This window comes from Mycteria americana, chromosome Z (genome assembly GCF_035582795.1).
Source record: "Mycteria americana isolate JAX WOST 10 ecotype Jacksonville Zoo and Gardens chromosome Z, USCA_MyAme_1.0, whole genome shotgun sequence".
In the NCBI taxonomy this organism is placed as follows: Eukaryota; Metazoa; Chordata; class Aves; order Ciconiiformes; family Ciconiidae; genus Mycteria; species Mycteria americana.
In genome coordinates this window covers 2,809,069-2,836,336 of record NC_134396.1, presented here as the reverse complement: position 1 = coordinate 2,836,336, position 27,268 = coordinate 2,809,069, and the positions used below count along the sequence as shown (strand labels likewise).

At 43.3% G+C, this 27,268-nt stretch overlaps 2 protein-coding genes across 3 annotated transcripts in view; one reads left to right on the top strand and one right to left on the bottom strand.

Moving 5' to 3' along the window:
• DNAI1 (dynein axonemal intermediate chain 1) overlaps positions 1–23,583 on the bottom strand; it is a 152,891-nt gene extending 129,308 nt beyond the window's left edge. Inside the window, exons 1-8 of the mRNA XM_075527484.1 lie at positions 23,551–23,583; positions 11,563–11,631; positions 9,637–9,735; positions 8,660–8,740; positions 6,945–7,071; positions 5,446–5,525; positions 4,438–4,596; positions 2,099–2,158 (exon numbers count right to left, since the gene is read on the bottom strand). Of these exons, the coding sequence (XP_075383599.1) occupies positions 2,099–2,158; positions 4,438–4,596; positions 5,446–5,525; positions 6,945–7,071; positions 8,660–8,740; positions 9,637–9,735; positions 11,563–11,631; positions 23,551–23,583 (708 nt within the window). The remainder of the gene's footprint in view (positions 1–2,098; positions 2,159–4,437; positions 4,597–5,445; positions 5,526–6,944; positions 7,072–8,659; positions 8,741–9,636; positions 9,736–11,562; positions 11,632–23,550) is intronic.
• A 368-nt stretch (positions 23,584–23,951) lies between these two features.
• FAM219A (family with sequence similarity 219 member A) overlaps positions 23,952–27,268 on the top strand; it is a 104,189-nt gene continuing 100,872 nt past the window's right edge. For both annotated transcript variants that reach the window (XM_075488477.1, XM_075488476.1), the window contains exon 1: positions 23,952–24,160. In XM_075488477.1, the coding sequence (XP_075344592.1) occupies positions 24,101–24,160 (60 nt within the window). In that variant the 5' untranslated portion in view covers positions 23,952–24,100. The remainder of the gene's footprint in view (positions 24,161–27,268) is intronic.

Here is a 27,268-nt window from a genome sequence, read left to right as displayed (position 1 = left end):
TGCATTAAACATCTGCTTTATGACATTTCTCATGTGGTGTTGGAAAATTAAATTGTAGCTGCTTAACACAGTTTAAATCTTGGACTCCAACTCTGCAGCATATGATCAAAAGGAAACTGAGAGCAGTTTTACATCTTCTGCTCTGCTGCAAGCCAGGGATGTCTTACTTGAGTAGAATCAAAAGTAATTTTTCTACTTAAGGATTATTCATTAGTATTGGAGTGCTAGTACTGTATCTGAAGCAGGTACATTACTTTCAGAACAAAACAAAAGGCTAATTCTGACACATCAGCTTAGGAGATGGAGTATGATTCATACACAAAATATAGCATAGAACATTGGAATAAAGAAAGGTAGCAGAAACCTTTAGCAAAAAACCTGCATTGTCTTGTAAATTTGCAGGCAGAAATGAGGTGGAAAGATGTTCCAAACATCAGGGAAAGGACAAAGAAGATGTGATGAGAAGAGTAGGAGAAGGAACAGAACAGAAAACTTTGGAAGAGGAAATTATGAGCATAAGGCAGAACAAGAAAGAAAAAGAGTTGAGGAAAAAAAGAACTTACGTTAAAATATTATTTTATATCCACTCAAATTTTCAACAGAATAAAAGGAAAACAAGGGAAAACTTTTCCTCTTAGTTTTCAAACATTCAATGCAAAATTTTAGCAACAGACTGATTATCTTAAATAGCTCTGTTCTCTCTAACTCTCAGGTCATCTCATTGTCATGAAAAATGAAAGTCCAGCTGGAGGGAAGGAAGATCTCAGGCCAATTACTCTGTGATTTCAAGTTCAGAAATAGACCGGGTTACAGTTTTCAGCTTGAGAGAGACACTTCGCTCCCCTTCCTCTCACTTTCCTGTAACAGCATTTTTTAAGTTGCGGACATTACCTTATACTTTCTTCTGGGTGTTCCTGTGGTACACTGGTAACAAAACAGTATTTTCAATACCAGTTTGGTACACTGGTTTGAAACAATATTTGCATCAGTGGCAAATACAAATACATTTTGTAAATATCTGTGACCATTAATCAGCAGAATTGGCTGGATTCCCTTTCCAATGAAAGCTACAGCATATTTCATGTGTAAAATGTCATGCAAAATAATTTTTTTTACATTTTCAAGAGATGGAGAAAATACTGTATAACAATTGTGGAACAGTTCTTCATCATGAATAAACAGGCACATTCCCACTATATAAAACAGAGCTAAGTCTATTGCAAAAGGCTTAAAGTGGGCCTTCCATGTTCCTTATGCTATAGTTCTCATTGGATTCAGCTTCAGGCTTTAGAAACCTGGTTTCGCATACAGCTAAACTTAGACAAAGAAAAAACCACAATGTTGCGTATATCAAATTCTTAACAACACTCCCAAAAAACTCCATGAACCCTTGTAGATTCCTGGCTGTACAAAATCTTCAGAGGTCTCCACTCTCTAAACAGAGCGCTCAAAGTGGAGCTAACATGCAGACATCTAAGTGATTTTTCGTTCTTTTGTTCCTGCATTTTGAGACCCCATTGAACCTGCCTCTGATGGGATCAGCTGATGGAGGTGTCTTGCAGCTGACCAGGTATTGAATGCTGGATCACAGCTCCTCCTAAATAACCAGCTCACCCACCACACAGTGATGGAAGATCTTCAGCAACAGGACAGTCCCCACACCAAAGACAGCCGTGTCCCTGGAGGAGTCAGTGCCTGCAAGAGGCAGTTGCAGTTGTGTCCCTGTTCCTGCAGAGCTCAGCTGCAGCTCACCTCTTGCTGAGTCCAGAACCATTCTCACACTGTGGTTCCCCCATTTCCACTGGTTAAAGACTCTCTAAAGCAGACTGTCCAGGGTGGCTGGCAAGCAGTAGATCCATTAAAAGCAGCTAAACAGAGACACTTGACCTTAGAAATATAACCCATTAGCAAGTTCACCCATGAAGGCAGAAAGGAGGGCCGCACTAGTTTGCTCTCAGATTTAAACCAGAAATCAAAGCCACAGTATGGGAGTTCATTCCACTGCAAGGAAGGCAAACATAGCAATTTGTTTTTCATTCCTCATATCTCAGTTTCCTAAATATACTCTAAAAAAACTTTAAAAGTAAAAAGGATATACCTGGTTAGCAGTGGCTGAGAAATTTTTACAAGGTGTAGGCTCCGACTGACATGCTCTCTCCTAAATGAAGAAAAAGCATGAAGAAGTGTAATCTTTGCATTGAAACTCTTTGCAGTGACATAGTCCAGCTGTGGAAACAGCCTTCTCATAGCAGGTAGGTAGAATAATATTGACCTAAGATTAATTCAACATCCAAATGACTCCCAGAGCACTGCACAAACATTACCAGTGGTCATGCAACTACAAATAGGTTTTCTTGTGGACCTAAAGAAGGTTCACAAGACCTTCTGATTTTTTTGCAACATACTTAAAATATTTAATTTCAGTATTTCATTTTGAAGGCGTTGAAATAGTTTCATTTGAAACATTCTGCTACCAGTTATGGTAGCAGTTATGATATCATAGAATCATAGAATGGTTTGGGTTGGAAGGAACCTTAAAGATCATCTAGTTCCAACTCCCCTGCCATGGGCAGGGACACCTTCCACTAGAGGAGGTTGCTCAAAGCCCCATTCAACCTGGCCTTGAACACTTCCAGAGATGGGGCATCCACAACTTCTCTGGGCAACCTGTTCCAGTGTCTCACCACCCTCATAGTGAAGAATTTCTTCCTTATATCTAGTCTAAATCTACCCTTTTTCAGTTTAGAGCCATTATTCCTTGTCCTATTACTACATGCCCTTGTAACAAGTCCTTCTCCAGCTTTCTTGTAGGCCCCCTTCAGGTACTGGAAGGTTGCTATAAGGTCTCCCCAGAGCCTTCTCTTCTCGAGGCTGCACAGCCCCAGCTCTCTCAGCCTGTCTTCATAGGAGAGGTGCTCCAGCCACCCGATCATCATTGTGGCCCTCCTCTGGACCTGCTCCAACAAATCTGAAATCCTACCAAATTTGAAAAGTTTTGACCTATATATTAAAAACCCACTTTGGTACAGCAGTCAAAAGAAAAGAGTTGAACAGAATGATAAGCTATAAACAATTCATTTGGTGTTACTGAAACAATATTTTTATCACCCTTACATCAACATTCTGAAATAAATGAATATATTTCTGTGAAACCTTCATTTCATGGAACAGCATTTTCTTTCAAATAACTGTTGTGTCAGGATATTTTTAAGAAGCTGCCTGTAGCATTTCACTGACCTCTGAAATGAAGCAGTCTCAGAGGGGGAAACTGCACATCCTGTACAGCATACAGCAGTACTTCACAGCTATTTAAGGTCTATATTCTGCTTTCAAAGGCAGAATCATGCAGAGGCACACAAGTCTCTCCCAGGAAAACCAATGGGAAGAGAATACGCAGATCTGGGGACAGAGAAATAACACATTCCATGGCCTCCACAGGGATTTTTGAAAGATGCAGAATCTTAGCTCAGACTTTGCAGTAAGCACCTCACTGTTGGATAAAATCTCCTGAGATCCTCTGTCTCTACTAGTGGGTAGGGATGGTGTTCCTTCTAGGAGATAGTAGCTCCAGCAACACAGTAACTCTTGGATCTCTCCAAGATCATAAGATGTAAAGGCATCTCACTTCAGGTGTAATGGCTGCAAGAAGGCAGGCAGGCTCTCTGGGAAGCTGTATATACTCTGATTCCAGGGCAGCAAGGAAGGCAAGAGAATTTTCTCTCTGAAACTTGTATCCCTGATTCAGAAAGCTCCTTTTTGAGCACTCAGTTGGGGGTTGAACATCACCAGTAGTCCTCGGTCAGGAGGCCCTGTGAAGACACATTCACTAGGAATGGCTGCAGGCTCAGCAAAAAACTTAGGGAAGGAACAAAAAACTTAGGTTTTGAGTCTGTACTAATTGGAAAGTGCATGCACAGAGTGGGAGGGAGATGTACCATGTAGCAGCAGTAAAGATGTGTCATACTTACATGGGTCTGTTACTGTATACCTGTGCTTAACACAGTGTAAATACCTTTATCGTTTTCATATAGGGGCACTTATATCTCTGCTCCATGGGTAAGAATTGAAGTACAAGGCCATAAGGGGACTCTATGGCAAAAGAAAATTGAACTAATGGATTCCAAGCCCTCAGCTACTACCCTAAATATTGCTCTATACTTTTTCCAATGAGAAAATAGACATGAAAGATGTTATATCCGAGTAGAGGTTTAAGTATTTACAGTAGCATGAAAACTTCTTGTAGGCTGTCCAAGAGTCCATGAGGCAAGAATTTTTCTGTCACCATTTTCATCACCCCAAATGTTTTACCATAGTAAAACACTGTTTTTTTTACTAATAGTATCTACAGAGATCACAGGATATAACACAAACACAGATGATCCACACGCCCTCCCAAAGGAAAGATCCTCCAAGTCACTGAAGGAAATGGCAGCATACCCGCATAGGGTTGTTGAGCGTCCTTGAAGCTCTCTCAATGAAGTTGAACTGGTTTGCGAGCTTCTGCTCCTTCACTCTTGGGGGAGGAGGCTCTTCCACATCTGCTGCCTCAATTACTTCTACTGTTCCTGACTCCTCTGCCTCTTCCTCTCCTGCAGCCTGCAAGAAAATAGAGCAGTGACTCCACCCTGAAAGAACCAGACATCTCTTTCCTTCTTCAGAAGCACTTCTTCTTAGACTGCTGGATTTCTGCTGCCTAGTGAAGGAGACTGTAATTGAAGATTCAATATTTAAGATGGAAATTAGGAGACTTCCAGCAATCGGAGCAAGGAGATTCTGGAACGGTATCTAAACGGGAATATGGAAAATCAAGAACTGAAGTTACTTTAAAACAAAGCCTGACATGAGTGAGATAATATAGCTGACTGCCTTTGATAAAATGCACTCAGGGACCAGAAGACTGTGTTAGAGTCCCACTATCCTGTATTTTCATTTCCTTGCTAGACAGTGAGCTTTATCTGAAACTAGTCTGAATTTGATTCCAGGGCCTGGCACTGCGTGGATAAGAACAAACTTCTCACAGAATACTGCTTTCCAGATCAGCCAACTGCCTTTAAATCAGGCCACTGCTTATTTCACATAGTTATGCCTGCTGCTTTCACCCCTCCACATTTTGTTTTTCACCAATTTCTCTTTCAGGAATGGACATGCTGTCCAGGAATATTCCAGATCCCAGCAAATTAGATTGTATCTTGATATAATATCTGGATACAGACCTGGTGTGTTGGGACCTGTCATAGCCCTACAGAGCTTCTCCAAACCAAAAAAATAGCAGGAGGACCCCAGCTGCTCAGTAGAATCTGCAGGATCTCACCTACAGCAGAGACACCTCAGGCATAAAAGAATCAATCACAGAAGCTTCTCAGCAAGCCCACTTTATAATAAAGGAATTTCAAATCTCATATTAAACATAAAATGGACAGCTCTCAGCTGATTATGGAGAATTACCTGAGTATCTCCTGTGCTTTCTTCATCTTTAATCTCTGCCTCTTCAGGTGTTACTGTAGAAGTCTCAATAGGAGCTTTTTCTGATGATAGAAAGGATAAGTGAGTAAGCCCAGGATAACAGGACATATTATCCCATATTCTGCAGATCATTCTATCTTCTGGAGCATTAATATACAGATGCATCCTTTTCTAATGCTGTCTCATTAGACAACACAGTAACCAATCCCCAATTTGGAGGGTGATTGTTTGCTCAAAGCCACAAAAGGAGACAATGTTATTACTAGAATGTAAACTGCCGTAATTCTGGCTGGACTGAAATAAAAAATCTGATTTCGACTCCAATCAAACTTCTGAAATCCTCTTCTGAGGATTTCAGCATGGAAAGACACTCTTCTGAGTGTCTTTGTTTCTAGGTATCACTTCAGCTCTGGACCTTTCTGCCCTCCAAAAATGGCTGTAATTATGTACAACCATGAAGAATGCTTTCAAGGCACATAGGAGTTATAACATGGTTTGTTCTTGTTTATATGGATAAAAATGAATATACTAGTCTTGTTAGAGAATGATTGATGTCTACATTCCAATCACAGCCTTGAGTGTGTAGTCATGCTAGCATCAAGCTGCTTGAAACTAGCTGGTTTGGAATCTACAAAAAGCACTGCCAACAACAACAATCCATGCTTTCATGGCATTGAAGATCCTATTCGGCCCTTTGTCCTACTTCAAATAATCATGCACATTTTGTTAAGTGTAAAATAAAAGAGGGACTGACCCTCACAAGCTGCAAGTAACAACTATTCGCAGGAGCTTATCCAGTGTTATCATCATGCCTGACAGTTACCACCTTGAAAGGACACTCTTTGTGACACAACTTCTCCTTCCACAAACAGCAGAAATGTGAGAAAATCACCAGGCAGTACATCTTTCCCTGCTGAAAATTCAAACCTAGAACTCTTTACAAACAATAGAGCTTTTCAGCTTCTGATTAAGTTGTCTCTGACTGAAAACCTAGGAATGGCGATAGTAGCTCAGATCTAAGGTCCAACTAGCTCAATATCTTCTATCTCACATTGTCCAGAAGTAGACGTCCTGGTAAGAGTGTAAGAATTGGTCAAGTATATGACAGTTTCCTGAATGCTCACCCAGCCTTCCAAACATTTCTGCTTTAATACTTTAAATCATGGCTGAAACTTTCAAACAGGCTAAGGCGTGTAGACATGTATGTCCAACTAATGGTAGTGGAAGATGTTTAAAAGACACTAAACAGCTCTGAAAATGTCCGTATTAGTGATCACATGGCTCAAAAAGCCTGCACCATTGTCTACACTGTGGCAAACATCTGGTTGATTGTTTTTTCTGGTTTTGTTTCCCAAGAAGGATACAAGTCAAAATAGGAGCTGTTCAATTTTGTGGTGATGAAGGATGATCATTCCCTCATGTTGAATAAGTCCTATCAGTGCCTAGCTGAAACTTATTGTGGCTTCAGATAATAAACCTGCCTGCTGCAGTGCTTAATCTGATACTCTGCCGTCTGCCTTCATCTGAATCTTTGAGTATCATGTTTCCGTTCAAAGAGAAGTGAATGGCCATTTGATCCACATAGCTTATGGGCTTGTATGCTCGTTCCTGCAAAGAGGAAAAAACCAATGAAATCAGCATGGAAATAAAATATTTTAAACCAGAAATACAGTGTAGCCTGAATTGCTAAAGCTAAGAAAATCCATACTGATAAATGTATGTTTGTTATTGGCATATTTATATGGAATTTCTTCCAGCAGGTATTTATATCTCAGGACATTGAGAGACATAAATTAAAAATACAATGAAAAGAAGCAAGAATATGAAACCTCTAGTTCTCCATCGCTACCACAGCAAGTGAGTTTAAATATAGTTCTAGTGGACCTCTACTACACAGCACTCCCTAAGAGACTCTCATGCCCTGTTGTGCTGAGATCACTGAATGAGTTGCTGTACCTACACAAGAGCAGCACCATACGTAGAGAGCAGCTCTGATCTAGAGACAGTACAGCCTCTTAGCACCATGCCCAGGTTATAAGCACTGTACGAGTTCAGCTGTTTGAAGCCAGCTTGATTGGCACTTGCTTGTAGACCACTGTACAGTGCAGGCAGGCACCTAGGCTCAAACTGTGTATTAAGATTTTGAGCTGCACCTAAAAGCAATCAGAAGCCACTGCAGACCACAGATGCCTCTATAGTTTCTTCTTAAAAATATGACTGCTTTCTGTACCAATCACAGCATAGCATTGAGCCCACTTCAGTCACTGTGAAGGATTTGAAGACACAGATTATTCATCACCTGTTTCTATCCCATAAATATGGAAAACATCAACTCCAAATAGAAGAGAAAGTGACCTTATTTGCTTCCACAAGACTGATTTCCTTTTTCTGGTGATCTCATGTAATGGTTGGTCAAACTAGTTTCAGTAGCACAGAGATGAGACAGGCTCAGGAATATTTCATGTGGTTGTCTGTTCCCTGCCTAAGGTTGGGGATGATCCAATGCCAGAGCTGGAGGAGCTGTCCCTGTGTCCTTTCTTTCAGAGGGCGTAACCCTTCCAAGGGAGGAGTGGGAGACAAAGCCATCATTCCACTCTCCCCCTGGGGCAGCCTGTGCTGCTAGCTGTACATGATAGCAGGAGGAGGCTGTGCCAGAGTAAGGCCGCATATACTCTGCACACACAAATGTGAAGGTGTGACTCTTGGAAGTTTCCTGGCAGTATTTTATGCGCCCTCCCTGGTTCACTCCTACTCATCATGAATAGAGCTCTTGTCAGTGATTTCACAAAGCACATTTCTGAGCTTTCCTATAATTCAAACAACTGAATCTTGATGTGAGGCTACTGAGGCATAACTGTCTTACAGACTGAGTAAAGCATTGCCTTTTGTCAATGCTTTGACAACCACCTAACCACCACTGAATGGAGAAGTTACTGCCTGACATCATTACCTGCACTAATTATGTTCGCTGCCAGATCTTGTTGAGTAATTGTTATGTCCTACTTCTGACTAAATACGTCAATGCTTTTAGACTTTTACTCTCTGCAAAAACCCTTTAGGAACCATTAGCAGTAAATATGTAACAAGATGAAGTCACATTAAAAGGAAATTTACCTGCTTGTAAATCAAAGGGAAACACAAAACAAGTTAATTGCAAAAAATCTCAGCCTGGTTTTACAGGTCATGCCACACTTACTTTAAAGCTGTATCTGACGATATTCTGGGGAGCATGGGGATTATTAGCTGTCAGGATACGTGTAAATTCCTCTTTTAACTCCTTTGGAATGGAAACAAAATAGTATCATAATAAAAGTCCACTGTTAATACAATGTACAGCATGCAAAAATCACCAGGTTTACACTCAGTTCTATGATGTTCAGCTCACTGCAGATACCTCACGTGCAGCTGATGCCTCCACAAGAACAAAGCTTGGAGCCAAGCTGGCTCAGAGTGGAACCCAGAACAGTCATCTTGCTTCCTACCATAGTATTTCAGTGCGCTTTCTTGAATTCTTTAGCTGTTATGTTAATTCTTATCTAAGCTATGGTAGCATTTGAAAAATGCTAGCTGCATTCTACAGGGCAAGAAAGACAACCCATGTCTTGAAGCATACACTGTCCAAAAATAAACAATAAGCTCAGTAGCAGTGCTTGCAGGATTGACCACTGCAAACAAAAACCAGTACTGGTGTTAACTGTTTTCACTGCCTGAGTGGGGGGAAGTACTAACAGCTTCCCTTTGAGAGCTACTTGGACAACAGGGAGCAATGCTAGAGTTTTACACGGCAGTGAGAAGAGAGAGACAACTGCAGTTGGAAGAGTGACTGACTGCAATCCTACTGAACCAAACTGAAAAGAAATGGTCATAAAACTGTAGGACATCTCCCTGTCCTGTGTATCACGCACAGGCACCTGAAAAGCTCTGGGGTCCTCCTTATCTGAGGGAAGCCCTAGCCCCATTCCCCTCTTGGATCAACTCCATTGTCTTAAGGCCAGAACTGTGTTTCAAAGTACATTCTCCCTGTTTTCAGTTTATGCTGCAGATACCGTACTTCAGCAAGTACTGGAGTCTACTCTCACAGAATTTCCTCCAAAACAAATGGGTAAGAGGTAGGCTTCGTCTTATGGAGTTTTGTACACATCTCATGACAACTACAGGCACTGTTTTACTCACAGCTTCAGTCAGCTCCAGTTGATCTGGGGGTTTGACTAGAGTCTTTGCTGCTGCCCATTCATCTACTCCCTCTCCCGCTTCAGTGGAGATATCATCCTCCTAGCGCAGGAACAACAAGCCCATTAGTGCACCAAGACTGTGATTGTTTTGCTCCCTCCCAAAGCAGCACTTCTCCAGGCATGGAGCAAGGGGGACAAAACTTCCCCATCCCTCTGTGCTTTGAGCAGAGCAGATAACCCCAAATGGCAAGTCCAAATCTGAAGGTTGTTGAAGTGCTATACTTGCCAGCAAGAGTTCAGTGGGTTAGAGGAGCTGCTGTCTGAAGATAACTCCTGGCCCATAACAAAACTGGAGTAACTCCAATAACAAAATTCAAGTAACTCCAATTTAAGTTTAAAAGTTGGCAGTTCTGTTTCTTCTGACCATATAATACCCAAATGAGGTATACTTTAGGGCTATTCAAGGGCACAAGTCAAGGACCTGCAAGTACTTCTGAAGTGCTATTCTATAACACTTAGAAATTAGTTCAAGACACAAAGCTGCAAGGACGCGGCTCCTGGAGCAATGTTAACCATTTTCTTGCAAAGGCCAGCAGGTCTGCATCCGCCCAACACACAGAGCTGCTCTCCTTGGGCTGGGCTGGGGTTGATGTCATGATATGATGTCATTAACTGGAAAGGAATCACTGCAGGGATGAATTTCAATTAATTGTCTTTACAGATAAACTGCTAGAACGCAAAGTTGCTGATTAAAGTGTTTAACTGCTTCAGGCAAAATTTCTCCCTCAGTTTGAAATGCATAATGGGTTGATTTAAAATCAATCCATCATTCTTTTAAATACAGTTCTCTCAGGTCTGCTAAACTTTATAGCCATATGGAACTGCTGATGAGTCCAGGGTATAAATGAAGGCTGTTTGCAGGTATAGAGACTAGACCCAGCAAAGCTTTGCTATTTGCAGAGCGCCACAAAGGTAAAAAGCACAATGCTGTGCAAAAATGTCCAGTGGCTGAAAGTAACAGAGAATTCTGCATATGCCAGGCACCCAGGGAAAGTCACAGGCTGCAGCCTTTTTTTTCCTCAAGGGAGCTGAAATGAGGCAAGCTGTAAGGAAGGTCAGGAGCTCTGATACACAAGAGATTATGATGGCAGAACAGTTGTTTATGATTTAACACTCCCCACATGAACAACTGCTTGTAGGACATTTATCACACACAATTTGATGCCAGTTAGTTCAGTGCTGTTTTCCCTAGTGAAACAGATAAAAAGTGTTGTGGGTTTAACATTTTTATTTATGGTTTTCATTTAAAAGTAAATAACTTTCCATTTTTAAAGGGTCAAAAGAGGAACATTTAACAAGACTGTGATTTGTCCTAAGAAAGTGAAAAGCTGCTTATCACCATGCCTGTTTAAAGGCATGTAAACTGTCCTTCTTCCACCCATGTCAATGGAGCTAAATAAGAGGAAGGTAGATTAAATAAGGGTATTGTAAGCATTTCTTTGCCTGACAGTAAAAACATTACCATGAGGCTAACAGTCAAAAAGTTAACACTGTTTTCTCTAATGCTTGTACTTCTATGTTAATTAAGTGAATCTGGGCTATCTTTTGAATTTTCTAAATCAAGCAGGCAGTTTTCTCATAGTCTATGCCAGCCTATATTTTGGAATTTACATCCCAAACGTTTTATTTTAATCTTTTCATCTTGCAGTTTACCTAAATTGTGCATTTGTTTTAGCTGCCATTTTTATTCTAATTTGCTAGTGTAATTCCCTTCTCAGTGGAAATGTAGAGCAACCCCTTACCGCTAAATCAATTGGAATGTTACCAATTCCATAAAATATGCCATTGTTCAGACTGAAACTAGTTTGCATCTCATAGACAAAGAAGGGAAAAACATTTTTAAGACTCGTGGATTTGTGGATCTTACCCGTTTTTTAGATACAGCTTTAGCAGGCCTTGGTGGTACTGCCTTTCCTCCTGAAGGTCCACTTTGGCCCTGAAGCAAGAACATACCCAATGTAAACCTTCAAAGCACCTTGTTTCCTAATTTAACCAAAGCAGAATAAAAGTTTAATGTGCTTACTAATGTTTGCTGCAATGGTATGTTTCAAAAGCCAGGTATACCAGTATTTTGTTTATAAATCATTTGAATGAAAGTCAGCCACTTTCATAACAGTGGTTGAGTCACCATCCCTGGAGGTATTTAAAAGACATGTAGATGTGCTGCTTAGGGACATGATTTAGTGGTGGACTTGGCAGTGTTAGGTTAATGGTTGGACTCTATGATCTTAAGAGTCTTTTCCAACCTAAAATTCTATCATTCTGTGATTCTAATACAAGACAGCAGTTTATCGGCATGAAGAAACGCGAGGCTCTGTCCTTGTTACTGCCTGTCTGTGATACACCTAAATGTCACACACATGGGGTTCTAGTGCCTTAATCAAACACACAGAAAGGCTGCTCTTGCCCCAAATGCTTGCATGTCATGGTGAGCCTGGAGACAGCAGAACCACACCTACAAAGCTATGAGTGCTGAAAAACCATGGAAAACACTGAAATAGTTGTTTACAGGGAGCCTTATAGAATATTTCTAAGGGAGATTACCCAGAGGTTAAGGAATAACAGAAGAGCACCAGTGATAAAGCTTTATGAAAACTTTACAGAAATTAGGAGAGGAAATGAAGAGGATCTTTTTGAGAAGACACTGAGGGACAGACACGACCAAGAACCCAGAAGGCAGAAGGAGAGTGAGCTGATAAATCAAAAAAAAGAGACAACATTAGAAACCTTGGCAAGAACAGTTTCAGGATGGATCCAGATAACATCAGATGGGATGGATGGAAAAAGCAGCGGAGCTACTTGGACAAAGTGTTTGACTTTGTGACAGGAAAGAAGGGGATACTAGAGGAGAAGAGAGAAGGAAAACCAAAGGGCGGAGGAGAAAGCTCCCATGGGTTTATTGATTTTCTTTAGAAGAACATTAGAGTGCACCTTTCAGCTCAGATCAAAGGTCCACCTAGCTAAGTATCTCTCTCCAACAGTATTCAAAAGCAGTTACCTATGGAGCTTTCTCCAGAATGCCCTCTCAGCTTCCCACAGGCACTTGAACGAGAAATGCTGTCCTTTTTATTTCATATCAGTGGATCTTTTTCTCCACAAATGTATTCAGTCATTTTGGAATCCATGCGCATTTTTAGCATGCATGACTTCCACAGCAAGCATGCCCATGGTATAACTGCATGCTAATGCAAAGAACTGCTGCTTGCTTTTTAAGTCTGCCACTTGTTGCTTTCATCTGGTTTTCCTAGTTCTTCCACTGGAGAGCCCAGCTTTATCACACTATCTGTTGTTCATCTCCTTTTCCATATCTCTTATGAACACCTTAAGGAGTACAAGCCTTTACAGAGATTCCTAGACTCCTCTCATGATTCCCCTTCATTATGAAAACTAAATATTAATTTCTACCATCTGCTTCCCATGTATTAAACAATTAAGCAGCCAGCATGACTTTGACCCAGTATCCCCAGTTCTTGTTTCTAAAGCCCCGTTACTTGTTAAGACTTGACAATAAGAATTCAGAAAATAAATATTTTCAGAGCAGAACAAACTGTAGCAGAGATGTGAGGCTGTGACTTTCAGTGTTGTTTCCCTTTGTACAAGCTAAGCCATGTAAAACTGCCATTACTAACAAGGCGTCAGGGATTATTTTTATTCCAGAAGACAGATATTAAAAGCAATGAAAAATGAGCAGACCGATATATTTCTATGCTTAGAAAATGTGCCTCACTTTGAAATACAAATTGTCATGACTCAAGTGGAGAAAATAAAGAGTTATGACATTTCCTTTATAATCCCACGGTGGGCTGGTAGCAGAGCAAAGCAGAGAGCCTAGGAGCCCCAGCGTCACAACCACTACTGAGACCGTTGGATTACAGAGCTGGCCTGTCTCCCCACTTTGATTGCTTGGCAATGGGCAACAGAGCACCCTGTTCTACAAGGATCATGCTACATGTGAATTAGGTGTGATGTAAGCAACAAAATTTAAAACATTTTCAGAGCAGAATTTTATTCAGATCCAAATCAAAATCAAACTCTTAATTTTAAACATGAAACAAAGCCTACTCACTATTACCCTTTGTAAATGAGTCTATAAAAGCATTTATCCAGCAGCAAAGGCATTGACAAGGCAATCTGAGGGTAATTGGTTTTGGCAGTTGCACACATGTCAATTAACATAATGCAAAGAGCCACCTGTGAATAAATATCTGCAACTGTATTAAAATCCAAAAGTGACACTGAAGAAAAGCTAGAGTTAAGAGTTCACTGGAAGGAAGCAGCACAAACCCTGCCTTGCTCCCCACACCATAAAGGGTTTGTAGGGTAGAGTGTGAGCAATTTTTCTAATCAACCAGGGGCCTATGGCTAATTTGCTTTATTTCTTTTGTCTTTGTATGGTACCATCATGGTTTTATGACTGTAACTTAATGATATAGTACAGGCCTGGTATGATACAGAGACTCTGAGGAAACCCGGGATATGGCACAGAGGAGTACAGGCAGGGGATGATAAGAGATGGGGCATGGGCTTTACATCGGAGACTCCATAGCTGTAAGCATCTCACCACTGGCCAGTTAGAGAAATGCAGACCTGCAGACAGGGGAACTGGACAAAGCTGGGTTTAGGGGTAACAAAGAAAACAAAATAACAGTGTCTAGCACACTTAAAAAGCATTATATACAGTAACATCAGGCATAATGTGGAACAACAGACCAAGGAAGAAAGAGAAAGGTGTGAAAGTGTGTTAGCTAACATAGAAAAGAAACTCCAAGTGGGTTCTAGAGTGAAGAAGAAACCATCAACATGGACATCTTATCCTTCCCAGTGAAGGACCCCAGATGCTGTCAACTTGCCATAACATTCCCACCAACACCACCACTGACAGCCAAATGAAACCATCAGCCTTGGGAACCAGAGGACCAGAAGGGTGAGCACAATACCAGAACAGGCGTAGAAACTAAGAAGCTTGCATGCAACAATTTTAACTGCATTATTATTATTATTATTATTATTATTGATTTTTTTTCACAGAAGTACTTCTTATTTTCTGTAATAATTACATCTGGACTGATGATAATGTTTAGACTAAGATTTCAGTCACACCAACATTAAATCCTTAGTTTTATATATATAAGGTATGCCTCCTCTTTACCTGTAAGCAAGATTTTGAGTGTAACAAAGTTTACAGACTATTTAAAAAAAGAACCAGGCTCTGAAACTCTTAACTTTGATCTCATGCATGTTTTTACCTTTTATCAAACGGTAGCTGAGAGTACCACGTCCGGTTGTGTACAACTGGGAGAGGGTGTTCAAGGGAGGGGTCTCATTGCATCCGTTGGTGGGATTTACAGCCCTTCTTCATTTGACTCACTCCTACTTTACTGCCAGACCGTGCTCCCTGACTGTGGCAGCTTGCTTCGGGGCTCCCTGGGAACTAAGTGAAGTAGTTCCCCACAGCAGGGACCAAGAACATGACTGGCAGGACAGTTATAAAATTGCAGTTATTACCTCTGGTATTTTGAACTAAAGAAACTCCAACCGCCCCCTCCAACCCAAACCATTATGCTTTAGGGCTACTTGGCTATCACACAGGTCCTTGGTCAAGTGCTGCATAGTGTGGACACAGTTAGCCCACTCCAAAAGTGTGCTAAACCTGAAGAGGGAAGCCAGCACGCACTCACCAGTGTAGGCCCTGGGCTTTCATCCATATGTGCTCCACAAAGCCAAGACAGCCATACCTGGAGCAGATGAGGGCAGGTTTGTCTGGCAGATGGCAGCAGGGACTAGGAAGGTGTTAGTCCTTAGCTCATTCCAGGGTCCTTCAGCAAAACTCTCGTCTCCTGCCTAGACAAACCATCCCCCACAGCACAGACATATACTTCAACAACAACAAAAGTTGAATATCTTATTTGTTGGACAGGGACTCTGGCTAGTGAAGGTCAAGACTGCAACTTTACTTGACTTGATACTCTACAGAATTCAGTATAAAAAGCAGAAGGCAGCCTTCGGGATGCAAGCATCATTCCTGCAGGGATGCACTACAGCAGCCTATGCCAGCAAAGTGCCTGAGGTGACACAAGGTTCATCCCAAAGTACCTAAAACTGTTGGTATCCAGCTGGAAAGTGACACAAACATGAAGAGATGAGATGAGATCCTAGTATCTTGGTAATATTAGCACTAGGCAACACTCATCAAAACAAGTAGATCTGTTTAAAACTATTACAAGAAGCAAGGTGGGGAGCAAACATGGGTCAGTCGAGACTACACAATCTTTTACATCACCTCCTCATTCACATAATAGCACAAAGTCTACTGCTGGGCCACTTGCTGAAAAAGGCATTCCTGGCATTCCTTTTTATTGGTGTATCTGTGCTTTGTCCTTTTGCTATTTCTTTTGCAAGCTCCTGCTCCCTGTAAATCTTTCCAAAGCCAGCACACTGTCCTTATTCATACCTTTCCTTAAAACTCCTCTCTGCCACATTATCTGTAAAGTGTCCTCAATAACACCCAGGTAGTTGGTGTCCTGCCACCATGGCTCAGAATGATGGCCATTGCTTCCTCATTCTTCTTTTTGCTGTATCAATGTGTTACCCGTAAACTATTATTTAAGATGTAATGCTTTTGCTCTGACAGTTATTTCTTTGTTCCACATCACACAGTGTTTGTACAACAGGGAAGAGGTCACAAATGCATCCACAATACAAATAAAAAATAAACTATAACTGTGAATCAACATAATTATTGTATATTCACTAGCAAGATGCTCACAACAAGGACTGGCCTTCATACACACCTCTAGAATTCAAGCACATTTTTGCTGTTACGTAATTAGCTACAGAAAAAAAATTATAAGTTAACAGACTATTATTAGCATCTCAAAGAGAAGCATTCAGAAGTTAGAAAATGCGAGAATTAAGGTTGCTGGGGCAACCTTCAATTCATCCCATTGGGCACAGGCATTATGATACACAGCTTAATTCCATAATGACACACTTTGTTTTTTGTAGGTTCCCTGCCTCACTTAAGCTCTCCCAGGCTTACAAGCATGGACAGAGTTCAGACAGTAAGTTGCTACTAGTATTTTGGTTTATGTTGTTCAGCATCTAGAGTCTTTTTTTTTTAATGTATAGCCTAAGTCAGACACCTAGCAAAGAACATTTCAATCCAAACAGTTACATTTTAGCAAATTCCATATAAACTGAAGATGGTCTTGCTGCAGAAAGAATCAAGTCTTCCTAAATCTTCCTAATAAATGGTGCTACTATCCATCGCTTTAATAATAATAATAATAATTAACAAGAAGACGAGTGTGAATAATTATGAGGAATTTATATTAGGAAAAAAGAGATGTTGTTGCTAGGGAACTAAGGAATGGGTAGGAGGCATTAAAGAGTTATAAGGAGTTTCTCACCTCTGGGTCACCATCATAACTCTGACCACCCTGGGAAGTGCTCCACTGCTACAGTGAAAAATGCCAGAGTGAGAATTTATGCATGCTAAACATGTTTTACTCTGATGACTGTCTTACATTAAATAAATGAACAGATTATCGTAGTTCCCACAGTGAAAAGACATTAGAAGCCTGTAACCGTCATAATGCTTAAATTAAGGATGTAGAAAACCTAAGTGACTGTTCTTTTCCGGACCTTTCTTCCAGGATGTGTTTATGATAGCAGCACCTAGAAATTCCTCTTTGGCCCAGGCATCAACTATGCTACAAGGCAAATTGACTATTGACTACTGCAAAGATACAGTAATCCAACAGGATGATACAGATGAAGAGAGGAAATAGCTGAAAAGTGATGCTTTAAATGCCATTTAATTTTCCTTTCCCTTACCACAGCTCCCTCTAATGCAGACAAGCCATCAGGAGATGCAAATAGCTGCAAAATCAAGTCCTTCAGCAGGAAGTTTTCCTGTTGCTGACCTATCCAACAAGCATTTCTAATTGTATTTTTAGGTAGGGTCTCTGGGTTGTCTCCAAATGAAATTCCTCTAAATATTTTTTTTTTAGTTATAAGACAGGAAAATTAAAATAAGAAGAAACTACTGGCTACTTTCCAAAGGACATGGCCGTAAATGAGAAAGGCACTACCAGGCTGGCATTTAGGAATTTCTGCATCCCAGAAACATGTAATGGGAGGGCAAGGATCAAAGAGATGCAACGTCTAGTGGAAGTTTTGCCCTCAACACCTTAGTAATGTGCCTCCAGCTTGGCCTGAAATGAGGGAAATAAAGAATCATACTCAACCATCCATTCAAGTCTTGTCTTTCTTGCTTACTCTATCCACAGCCATTATTACTCTCTCTTTTTGTTGGCAATGTGACAGCCACTAATTGCTGATCTGAGACTCATTAACTGAGTTTATAAAAAATAGACACAGGACCATCAGTACCTGCCTTCTTGACTGAATAGCAAAAGCCCTGAAGCTTTTTCCAAATCCTGGAAAAATCATGTCTGGTTCTTTTTTAACAGCTATTTTCTATGGCCCTACTTTTCAACTATTTCATCCTCTGCTGCAGGAAACTGACTTGTCAGTGGCAATGCTGATGGTAAATAAATCATCTTGGCATCCTAGGAAGCAGAGATGTACTCTCAAGAGCAAGTGTTCATTTAAGAACCAGGTTAAATCCTGAACTTGTGACCACAGAAATCCTTTAGGAAAAAATGTGTCCATCCCTCACGCTCAGATCCAAGGCCTGCCCTGACTAATCAAGTAGAAGATGCAATGATGCTACTACGTGTGCTGTCCTGCTGTCCAGGATAAGGCTCCTCACTATAGCCTTTGCTGAGTGGTACATTCTTCTCCTATACTGACTGTTTAAGCTAGTTCCTGCAACTGGTCACTGCAAGGTAAGGAGCCAGACACACCACTATACTATAACTCATTGAGTAATGTGAAATTTCTCCTTACGCTTAAAGCACAAGGTGGACTGAGCAGATCTGGATCTGCAGATCCAGCCTAAAATACCAGAAAACTCAGAGGCAGGGATGATGCAGGTTGATTAGTCTGCAAAGCTGAACTGTCATTTCATATTAAGCAAATTTTCCAAGGTCTGAAAATCAATAATGTATTAATGAAACACTCATCAGGGCAATGACAAACCCAGACTATATTTTTTTAAGATCATTAAAGAGACACTCCTGCAGCCTTTCTGCTCCCCATGCTAGCTGTCACCATAAGACAAGCAGGCTGAGCAATCACAGAATGCTCCTGCTAAGTTTACTTCATCTTCCTGAGCAGAGACATTATCATTCCCACTTCCTCTGGAGCACAGCACAGAGGTTAACACATAATCTGTAAAAAAGAGAACACAGCTGCTTGTAGGATTTTAAGGGGAAGAGGGAGAGTTATTATTAGAGCTAAGCTTGACATTTCTGTAAAACCATTTAATAATTTCCTGCTAGCTTTTTATTCTTGTTTTGAATATTAGCAATCTCCCTAGTAAACCACCGCTCAGCAGAAGAAGCAGAAAAGCACAGAATGGAAACAAAGCCAAAGGAAGTGAAGTGACTTCTAGCCTGCCCTGCAGCAGACATCCATTTACACTCACTAGGGATGCCAATTTAAGAGCTATTTGCCAATGCATTTTATATTCTGTTTTCTGAGAGACACTAAACTGAATGTTTATTTTATATTCCATGGATGGTTTAATGCATGTTTAAGAGCCAGTAAGCACCTTAAAAGCCTTTGTTGGCAAAAAAGTAAAATGTGTCTGTTGACTGTGCTTGGGGAGGGGGTCTCTGTTTCTCTTGGACAACTTGCTGAACAGCAAAGGAGCTGCTTACATGTCAGTGGGTGCAAGACTACACGTCAAGTGTAATGAGAAATGCCTCCTTGTCCACATTCAGATGTTTTCTTAACACTGCATAAGTGACCTGTTGCATCAGTGACCTGACAGTGGGGTTGCCCCTAAGTGATAAGACCAGCCAGTCTGGTTTTTCACACTGCAAATGCAAAGAAGTGTATGCAATGCCAGTAGAAACCATAACCAAATCTTGCTTCTCCTTGGGGTGGGTTCAGTCACAGAGGTACACAGCAGTACAGGGTGCTCTCCACTGCTCACACAAGGCTTTTCCTTGAGCCACAAAGCAAAGACATGGAAATCTGGAATGAACACCTCCAACAGCATACCTGATAACCATGTTTAAAATAACAATCTCAAAGTTGTTTGGCCACTTTCTCTCACCACCCAGGACCATGCATGGGACTGACACAAGGCTAACAGGGTGCTGTTCCCCGTCCTATCAACAACTTTCTGCATGTCTATGGACATGCCACACAGGTCAGTGTTTTTAAAGAATACTCTGCTTCTGAGTGTCCTGTTTTTCATACTCAAGACCTCATTTTCAGAGGCGCTGAGAATCTTCAGTCTGATGCAGGGATGTTGGCTTATGCCTTTCCATAATTCTACATCTTCCAAAATGCTGTGGAGCTCACTTGCGCATAACACATTTCAGACCTGAAAGGAAGGATGTTATTGAAGTACAGAGCATACATAAGTATTATTATTTACAAAGCTGCATCAGGAACACAAAGATCCAGACACACCCAATTATTTTAACAGACTTTGAACACTGAAACATGTTCCTTCTTAATATACACAAACATACCAGAGCCTAAAGATGCTTCCAATTAAGGCTCAGATCAAGTCAAATGATTCATCTGGAAGGCCACAGCCTTTATCTCTGATGGCCAACTGGCTTTTGACATATTTTCACTCAGAAATATGGGAGATTTCTTTCAAAGAAAAAGAAAAAGACATCAGGTGGCTGGAGATTGAAGTGGAGGTTGAAGTCACTCGGATAAAGAAAAAAAGAGTGAAATAAAGCAAGAAACTGATGTCAGAGAAGAAGGCAGATACAAGACAGGCACAAAAGAAGGGCAGGCAACCATCACCTGTAAGGGAAAAGAAGAAAAAAAGAAGAATTGATCACAAAGCACTTGAAGAACACACAGCCATGAAAGCAAAGGAGGGGCTGGAAGTGACACGCAGTAAAAGGGAAGGACCTGATAGTGTTCAGGTAACTATCTCAGCTTTGAGAACAATCTCAGAAAGAAAATTTTCAAAGGGAAACCAGTCAGCAATGAAAAATCTAGGAGGCAGAGCAGAACAAAGCAATATATAGGAAACAGAGGAATGAAAAGCACAGGGATAGGTGAAAAGAGCATAGTGCTAGAGGAGAATTAGCAATGAAAGGGACAAGGACAGAAAGCCTATGGAAATGATGCTCAGCAGAAAAAACAGCCTCACCGGCAAGTAGCAGGCTTGTTTCCTTGCCTCACTACAAACACTGGCAGAGAGGAGGAACATATACCAGGGAGAAGTGCATGAGCTTACTCACATATTTTCAAAGTTGATTTTCTTGTCAAGAACTGGGATCTAGTCCTTGACTCACCAATTTATTTTACAGTGGCCATCAGGGCTCCATAAATAGCAATCATCAGGCCCTGATTGGGCAGTGAGTAGTGCACAGGCAGAGCCGTCCACTCCCTGGACTCCCAAAGCCACAGAAATATGGGCTATATTTTGAGTCAGGGAAAATGAGGCAAAAGCCTCCGGACTCCAGAGCCACACAGCTCTTCCACTGGAATATTCTAGTAGATAAAGGGACATGAAACAGCAATCAGATTTAACAAGCTCAAGGCAAATATAGGAAAGGCAATACAGGACAAGTTAAAATTATGGTCTTTTAAGTTATTGTAATGAAAGTTATGTGAAAAGCCAAAAATCCTAAGAGTTTAAACAGTTTATGATGTTTCAAGAGCTTTAAAATAAAATGAATGCCTTTACAGCATATTAATTAAGTTTTTTAAATAACATGGGAATCAAAGTGTCTCCATTTCAGAATATTTGAGATAACGGCTAGTGAAAATGATTGAAAATATTTATGTGGAAATTCTAAAAATCAAAGAAACTGAAATTCAGAGCAAGCATTTCATCCCAGGTTTAGTTGGTATAATATTATTATTATTATTATTATTATTATTATTATTATTATTATTATTATTATTATTATTAATGGGGTTTACAATTTTAGCATAAACATCTTCATTATCTAGGACTGGATGTGGGTTTAGGTTCTGAATTTGTGCCCTTCGCAAACTTCATAAAGCCCTTTGTAACTTGATAATTACTAGTACTTCTTATAGAAGATTAGGAATGTCACAGCGATCCTCTCTTACTCTTGCCTACTCTAAAGCCCACAAGCCTCCTACCACGCATGCACAAACACCCAGATGGCTCCCAGAGCCTTGGGGGGCCATGAGGAACCATTTCAGTACTTCTGGATTTTGTGCTCCAACCCTCGGCTGCAGGAGCAGGGAGATGTGATCAGGCTCTGCAAAGTCAGCTCACACTTAGTGGGGTTTATTAGCTCCAGCTTCAGAAGTCGCATAGGTCTGTACAGAGTCTATACAGCTGTGGAGTGGATAAACCACAGACAAGATGAAACACCCTTGGGTAACTAGATGGGGATTAGATGATCAGCAAGAGTTGCTCTTCCCTTGTTGAAAGAGCTCCCGCTGTCCAGACCCCCTCACAGACCTGTGATTGCCCAGGGGATTGCCCAGAGGATTGCCCAGGAATCTCAAGCTACCACCTCACAGCTCTGGACCATCATGTGGGTCGCTCTCTTTTTCCTTCTGCTTTCCTTGACCAGTTATGGCTTTCTGGCACATGTTCGGGGCTGAGGAAGTACGCTGTTTCTTCTCGGTCACTTCTGGGCCACCTGTACTAACCCTCTTCCCCCCATTCCAAAGATCAAATACTTTGGGACTGACCTAAATCTGTTACGAAAAGGGTTTTATCAGCCAGCTTGTATTCTCCTTTTAATCAAACACTTTGATAGTCCAATAGTAGGTGAGATCCAGGAATGAATCTGACTGACCCCTTCATGGCGGGAGGGGATGCACGCAGACATGCCCACGCAGAGCCCAAAGGCAGACAGTGAGGTCTCACAGACACATCCACTCTTACCGCTGCTCCCAGAGCAGGGTTAGGGCCACGAAGGTTAGCAGATGACCTCGCTTCATTGTCTGAACTGAGAGAAGGCCAAATAGTAAAACAAAAGGAACGTGATAAAAGTTACAGCTACGCATAATTGAAAGAATTTAAAAAAAATTGTAAAAGCAGAGATTTCAACTTGTCTGCTCAGTGTCCCTGAAAGATTCTCTGGCAAACTGGGGACACTTCAAGTGCATTAAAACCTGCCCTGGAAGGGAAGTATCATATGCTGTAACAGCGATGAAATGGGATGACAATGGTGTCTGAGGACTTCGTAGTCTCACAGGGTTGCAACAGTACAGTGACACAGTGTGGGGTGCTGCGGCTTTGGGACTTGCTGGTTTGCCTGAATAGGGTTCGTAGAAATGCCACAGAACATGTAGGGTGTCACTGGCAGGGTGATGACATACCTCGGTGCAGGGACAGAGTGATGCAACATGATGTAACCACGCAGTAAGCAGTGCCAAGAGGGGCTGTGCCGAGCCCCTGTGTCTCACCCAGCCCTCCGGGGTTACACTTCTGCAGGGCACCCTAAAGGGAAATGAGCTGGGCTACGCATGGTGATGTAACATGTGGTGGCTCTGGGAATGGTGATGTCATCATGGACCTCGTGTCACACCAGTGACACCGTGGCACCCATTCAGAGCAGGAGCTGAGGGCGGCAGAGCCAGAGCGGGGCTGCAGAGCGACGTTCCCTCGTGTGAACCGCCATCTCCCGCTGCAGGAGGCACTGCAGTGACGCCATTCGGGGGGCTGACATAACGGCGCCGGTGGTGACGTCACCACTGCGCTGTCACACGGGAGCGCGGCGCCGCCCTGCTACGATGCCCGCTCGGGACAGGCCCTTACCTGTCGGTGCCTGTCGCCCGCCTTGGCTGGCATGGCGGCTGCCGCAGCGGCTCTCCGCCACCGGCCGCTCCTCGCGACAGCCCCGCGCCCTCCCGGCCAACCTCCGGCCGGAAGTTGATAGCGGCAACCATGGCAACGCGCCGGAAGCGGCGCGCCGCCAATCCGGCCGCAGAATGCCGTCGGCCCTGGCTTTCCCCCGCCCGCAGTGCCCGCGCTCCCCCCGAGGGAGGGAATGGTACGTCCCAGCGGCGGCGGGGCGGGGGCCGCGGGGAACCGAGCATCCGGGCCCCGGAATTATTGACAGTGGCCCGACCCCCTACATGAATATGCAAATGACGGGCGGGGCAGCGGCTGCCGGACCCGGAAGCGGCGCGGCTGAGTCACCTCGGCGGCGAGCGGCGGCGGCGATGAGGCAGCAGCCGCGGCGGGCGGCGGCGGCGTCGTCGTCCTTCGGCGCCTGAGGAGCCTCCCCGCGCCCGCCCGCCCTTCTTCCCTCCCTCCCTCCCGCCTGCCCCGCCCCGCCCCGCCCCGCCCCAGGCCCGCCGCCACCATGATGGAGGAGATAGACCGGTTCCAGGTGCCCGCCGTGCGCGCCGAGATGCAGCCGCTGGTGAGGGGCGGGCGGACGGGGCCGCGCTGTCCCCGGGAACCGCCGCCTCACCGGGGGTCCGGGGGCGGAGCGGGGGGGACGGGTGTCGCTGCTGCGGGGCGGCGGTGCTGAGGTCGGGCCCGTGCGCCGCGACCGTTATGTAACGGCCGTCCCCTCAGCGCCCCCGCCGCCATCCCCGCCGGGCCCCGGGGCCGTGCCCAGCGGCGGCTGCTGTGTCATCTCGGGGCGCCCGTGGTCACGGCTGCCCGCCCGGCCCTTCCGTCGTGCCCCCCTCCTCCCCCGGCATCTCCCCGGGCGCCGTCGGTAGCAACGCCAGAAGCCGCCCGCGGAGAGGGCGGGGGCGGGCAAGCGGCAGCGGCTCCGCGCCTGCCTCGGTGGAAACGTCGCTTCTCCACACGCAGCGACGGCCCGGAGCATCCCGGCCTGGCTGGCGCATGGGGCGGGTGTTTCCCGCCGCCTCGGCCGGTGGGCTCCAGCGCCGGGCACGGGAGCGCCCCAGGGGGATGGGAAGCGGCGGTGAGAGCGAGGAGCCCGGCCGGGGAGGGACGGGCAGCCAGAGCACCCGAGAAGCTGGAGGCACAGAGGGCTGGTGGGGTTTTAGTTGACTTTTACAACATGCGTGAGATCTGGGGGAAGAATGAGGCAGTGTTTGTGCGCAGTCTGGTCTGGGAGCTGCGGATAGCGGTGCTCCCCAGGGACGGGATAGCTGCATGGCATGGCTGTGAAATACGCGAGTCTGGTGCGAGCTGTGGTGTGAAGCTGCAGGACGTTCTCCGTGGCTGATTTTATAGCCACTACTTTCAGTGCAAAGCTGCTGTTAGAAAAGTCCCAGTGTTTTGCAAAGAAACATCTTTGTCAAATTAATTTTGCTCACATAAAATTTTTTACATAAAAAAAGTAATCTGTGAGGGTTTGGTTGGGTTCTTTTTTCTGCTTTTTTTCCTCCCCATGCCAGGGCATGTGTTTTTCATTTCAGGATGTTTTTTCACTTCATAGACACAATTATACTCAATTAATGAGCTCTGAAGAGGTTGACATAATGGTTACACTACCGCATGGGACCCTGGGGAATCTTTGCAGAGAAGGAAGTATACAGGCTCATGGGACTTTGCGGCTGCATAAATGGGCAGGTAGAGTGGTCCCAGGCTTTTGTTAGCTTATGAAACAACACTTAGGAAGGAAGGCCAGCTGGCAGCCAGGGGAGATGCTAGATCATCACCAAGTAGTCCAAGACTTCTTAGGAGCATGTAGCTGCTTTGCTTTGATGCTACAGGCTTGCTTGTGTATGTGTTGTGTGCCAGCTGCATGCCACAGAACACTTGAATGTGTTTGTCCAATTCTGTTTCCCATCTGGGAGAGATTCCCTTGTGTGTTCCTCTCCCCTTACTCCTGTCTGCCTCACTCTCTGCCTGAAGGTGTGTTGTTATGTGTAACCTGGGACCGGTTGAAATACAGTTCACCTTGGCATTGAAGTGAAAGCTGGATAACAGGCTGACTCACTCAAGATGTTGATTCCCTTTGGCACATGGAGTAAGCAAATTCCATCTCAGCGTCTGATTGTGTGAGACGGGGATATGAAATGTTTGGAAAGGTGGAAAGAACTTCAATGGAATACTTGCACAGATCCTTTTGACAGCAGGTGAGGATAGGTTATTGGCAGGTTCATGTTAGCACTGAAGATACTACTGAGATTTCCAGTATATCAAACTGTACATTATTTAGAGTTGATGTACCAATCCTCAGTTTCTTGTTGCAGCTAGTGTTTGTAAAAAGTTGTCTTGTGAACAGAAAGACTCAAATTACCCCTCAGTGACAAGAAAAACACTTTTCTTATGGTGGGAGTGTTGACAAATTGTGAAAATATTTTTAGCTTGGTTTTTGTTGTTGTTTCGTTCTGTAGCTTCTAACCTTTGTGGTGGGGAAGAAAATTGTCCGTATAAGCTGACGTGGGCTTGTTGCATGCCCTACTTCTTGTGTGTGTTTTTACCAAGCAGAGGCAACAGATGTGACAATGCTGGCCCTCTTTATTCATGTTATTGAGGGCAGTGGGCATAGTAGTGAGATTAGCAAGTTTAGAAAAACTGCTGGCAGACAAAAAATACTGCAAAAAAGTATTTCCCAGAAACCCCATGATAATAGTGGAGGAGTGGAATTGGCACATTCATGCATGTTTGCATGGACATGGAGTGAGCAGAACCCAAAGAGGTCGTCCGGTCCAACCCTGGTGTCTCAGGATAGGATGGTATATTGTGCAGCAGCGATAGTAAGCTTAGGAAGCAGGTTTCCTTCCCTTCTTCAGCAGCCAAGAATTAGGAAATTTTCACAAAGGGCTTTAACAATTGTATTAAAAGAATACTTTGAACCTGTGCTTCAGGTTTTCAGTTGATTTTTAACTAATGAAGCTCATAGTGAAACCTTGTGTATGTGAGGGGCTGTTGCTGTGACTGGGTGCATAGGATTCTTCCACATGCCTGGAAATGCTGGCATTGGGCTCAGAAGTGGGACAGAACAAGTCTGGTACAGCATTTCCAGTGGCTTCCTCTGCGTTGTAGCTCCTGGTCTGTACCTTGCAAGTAGGGACTGGATGCCTGGAAGAATCCTTGCAGTTCAGCTGAGGTTTATCATACTAATTTGTTTGAGTGACATGGTTCTGCCCAATACTGCTGCTTTGTTCTATTACAGTTACCATTTGTCCCTTCCCTCTCCCTCCCATCCTATACTTTAAAGTGCAGAATAATCTTAGCTTCTTGGACTACTTGTTTCTTCTTCCCAGTGTAAAAGCTTTCAGTTCCACATGGTCTCAGGGAGAGATGAGACTGGCAGTCTTTTCCACATCCAAAGGGCTGAGGTAGAAGTTTGTTTTCTAGACAGGTGAGACCTAGGTGAGACCTAAGAGTCATTGTAAACTGCCACTGAAGCTATTAAAAAAGTTTTGAAACATGATCCCCTGCTGAAAGCAAATAGAGAAGAGAAGGTTCCTTGCTTGATTTGAAGTGCATACACTATATGAAATGTTTTTTATCCTGTTCCGGCTAGAGGGTGTCCTAGGAGGGCACTGTTCCCTCTGAGCCTGGCCAGTACCTGGCAGTGTGAGAAGTATCCTGGAAG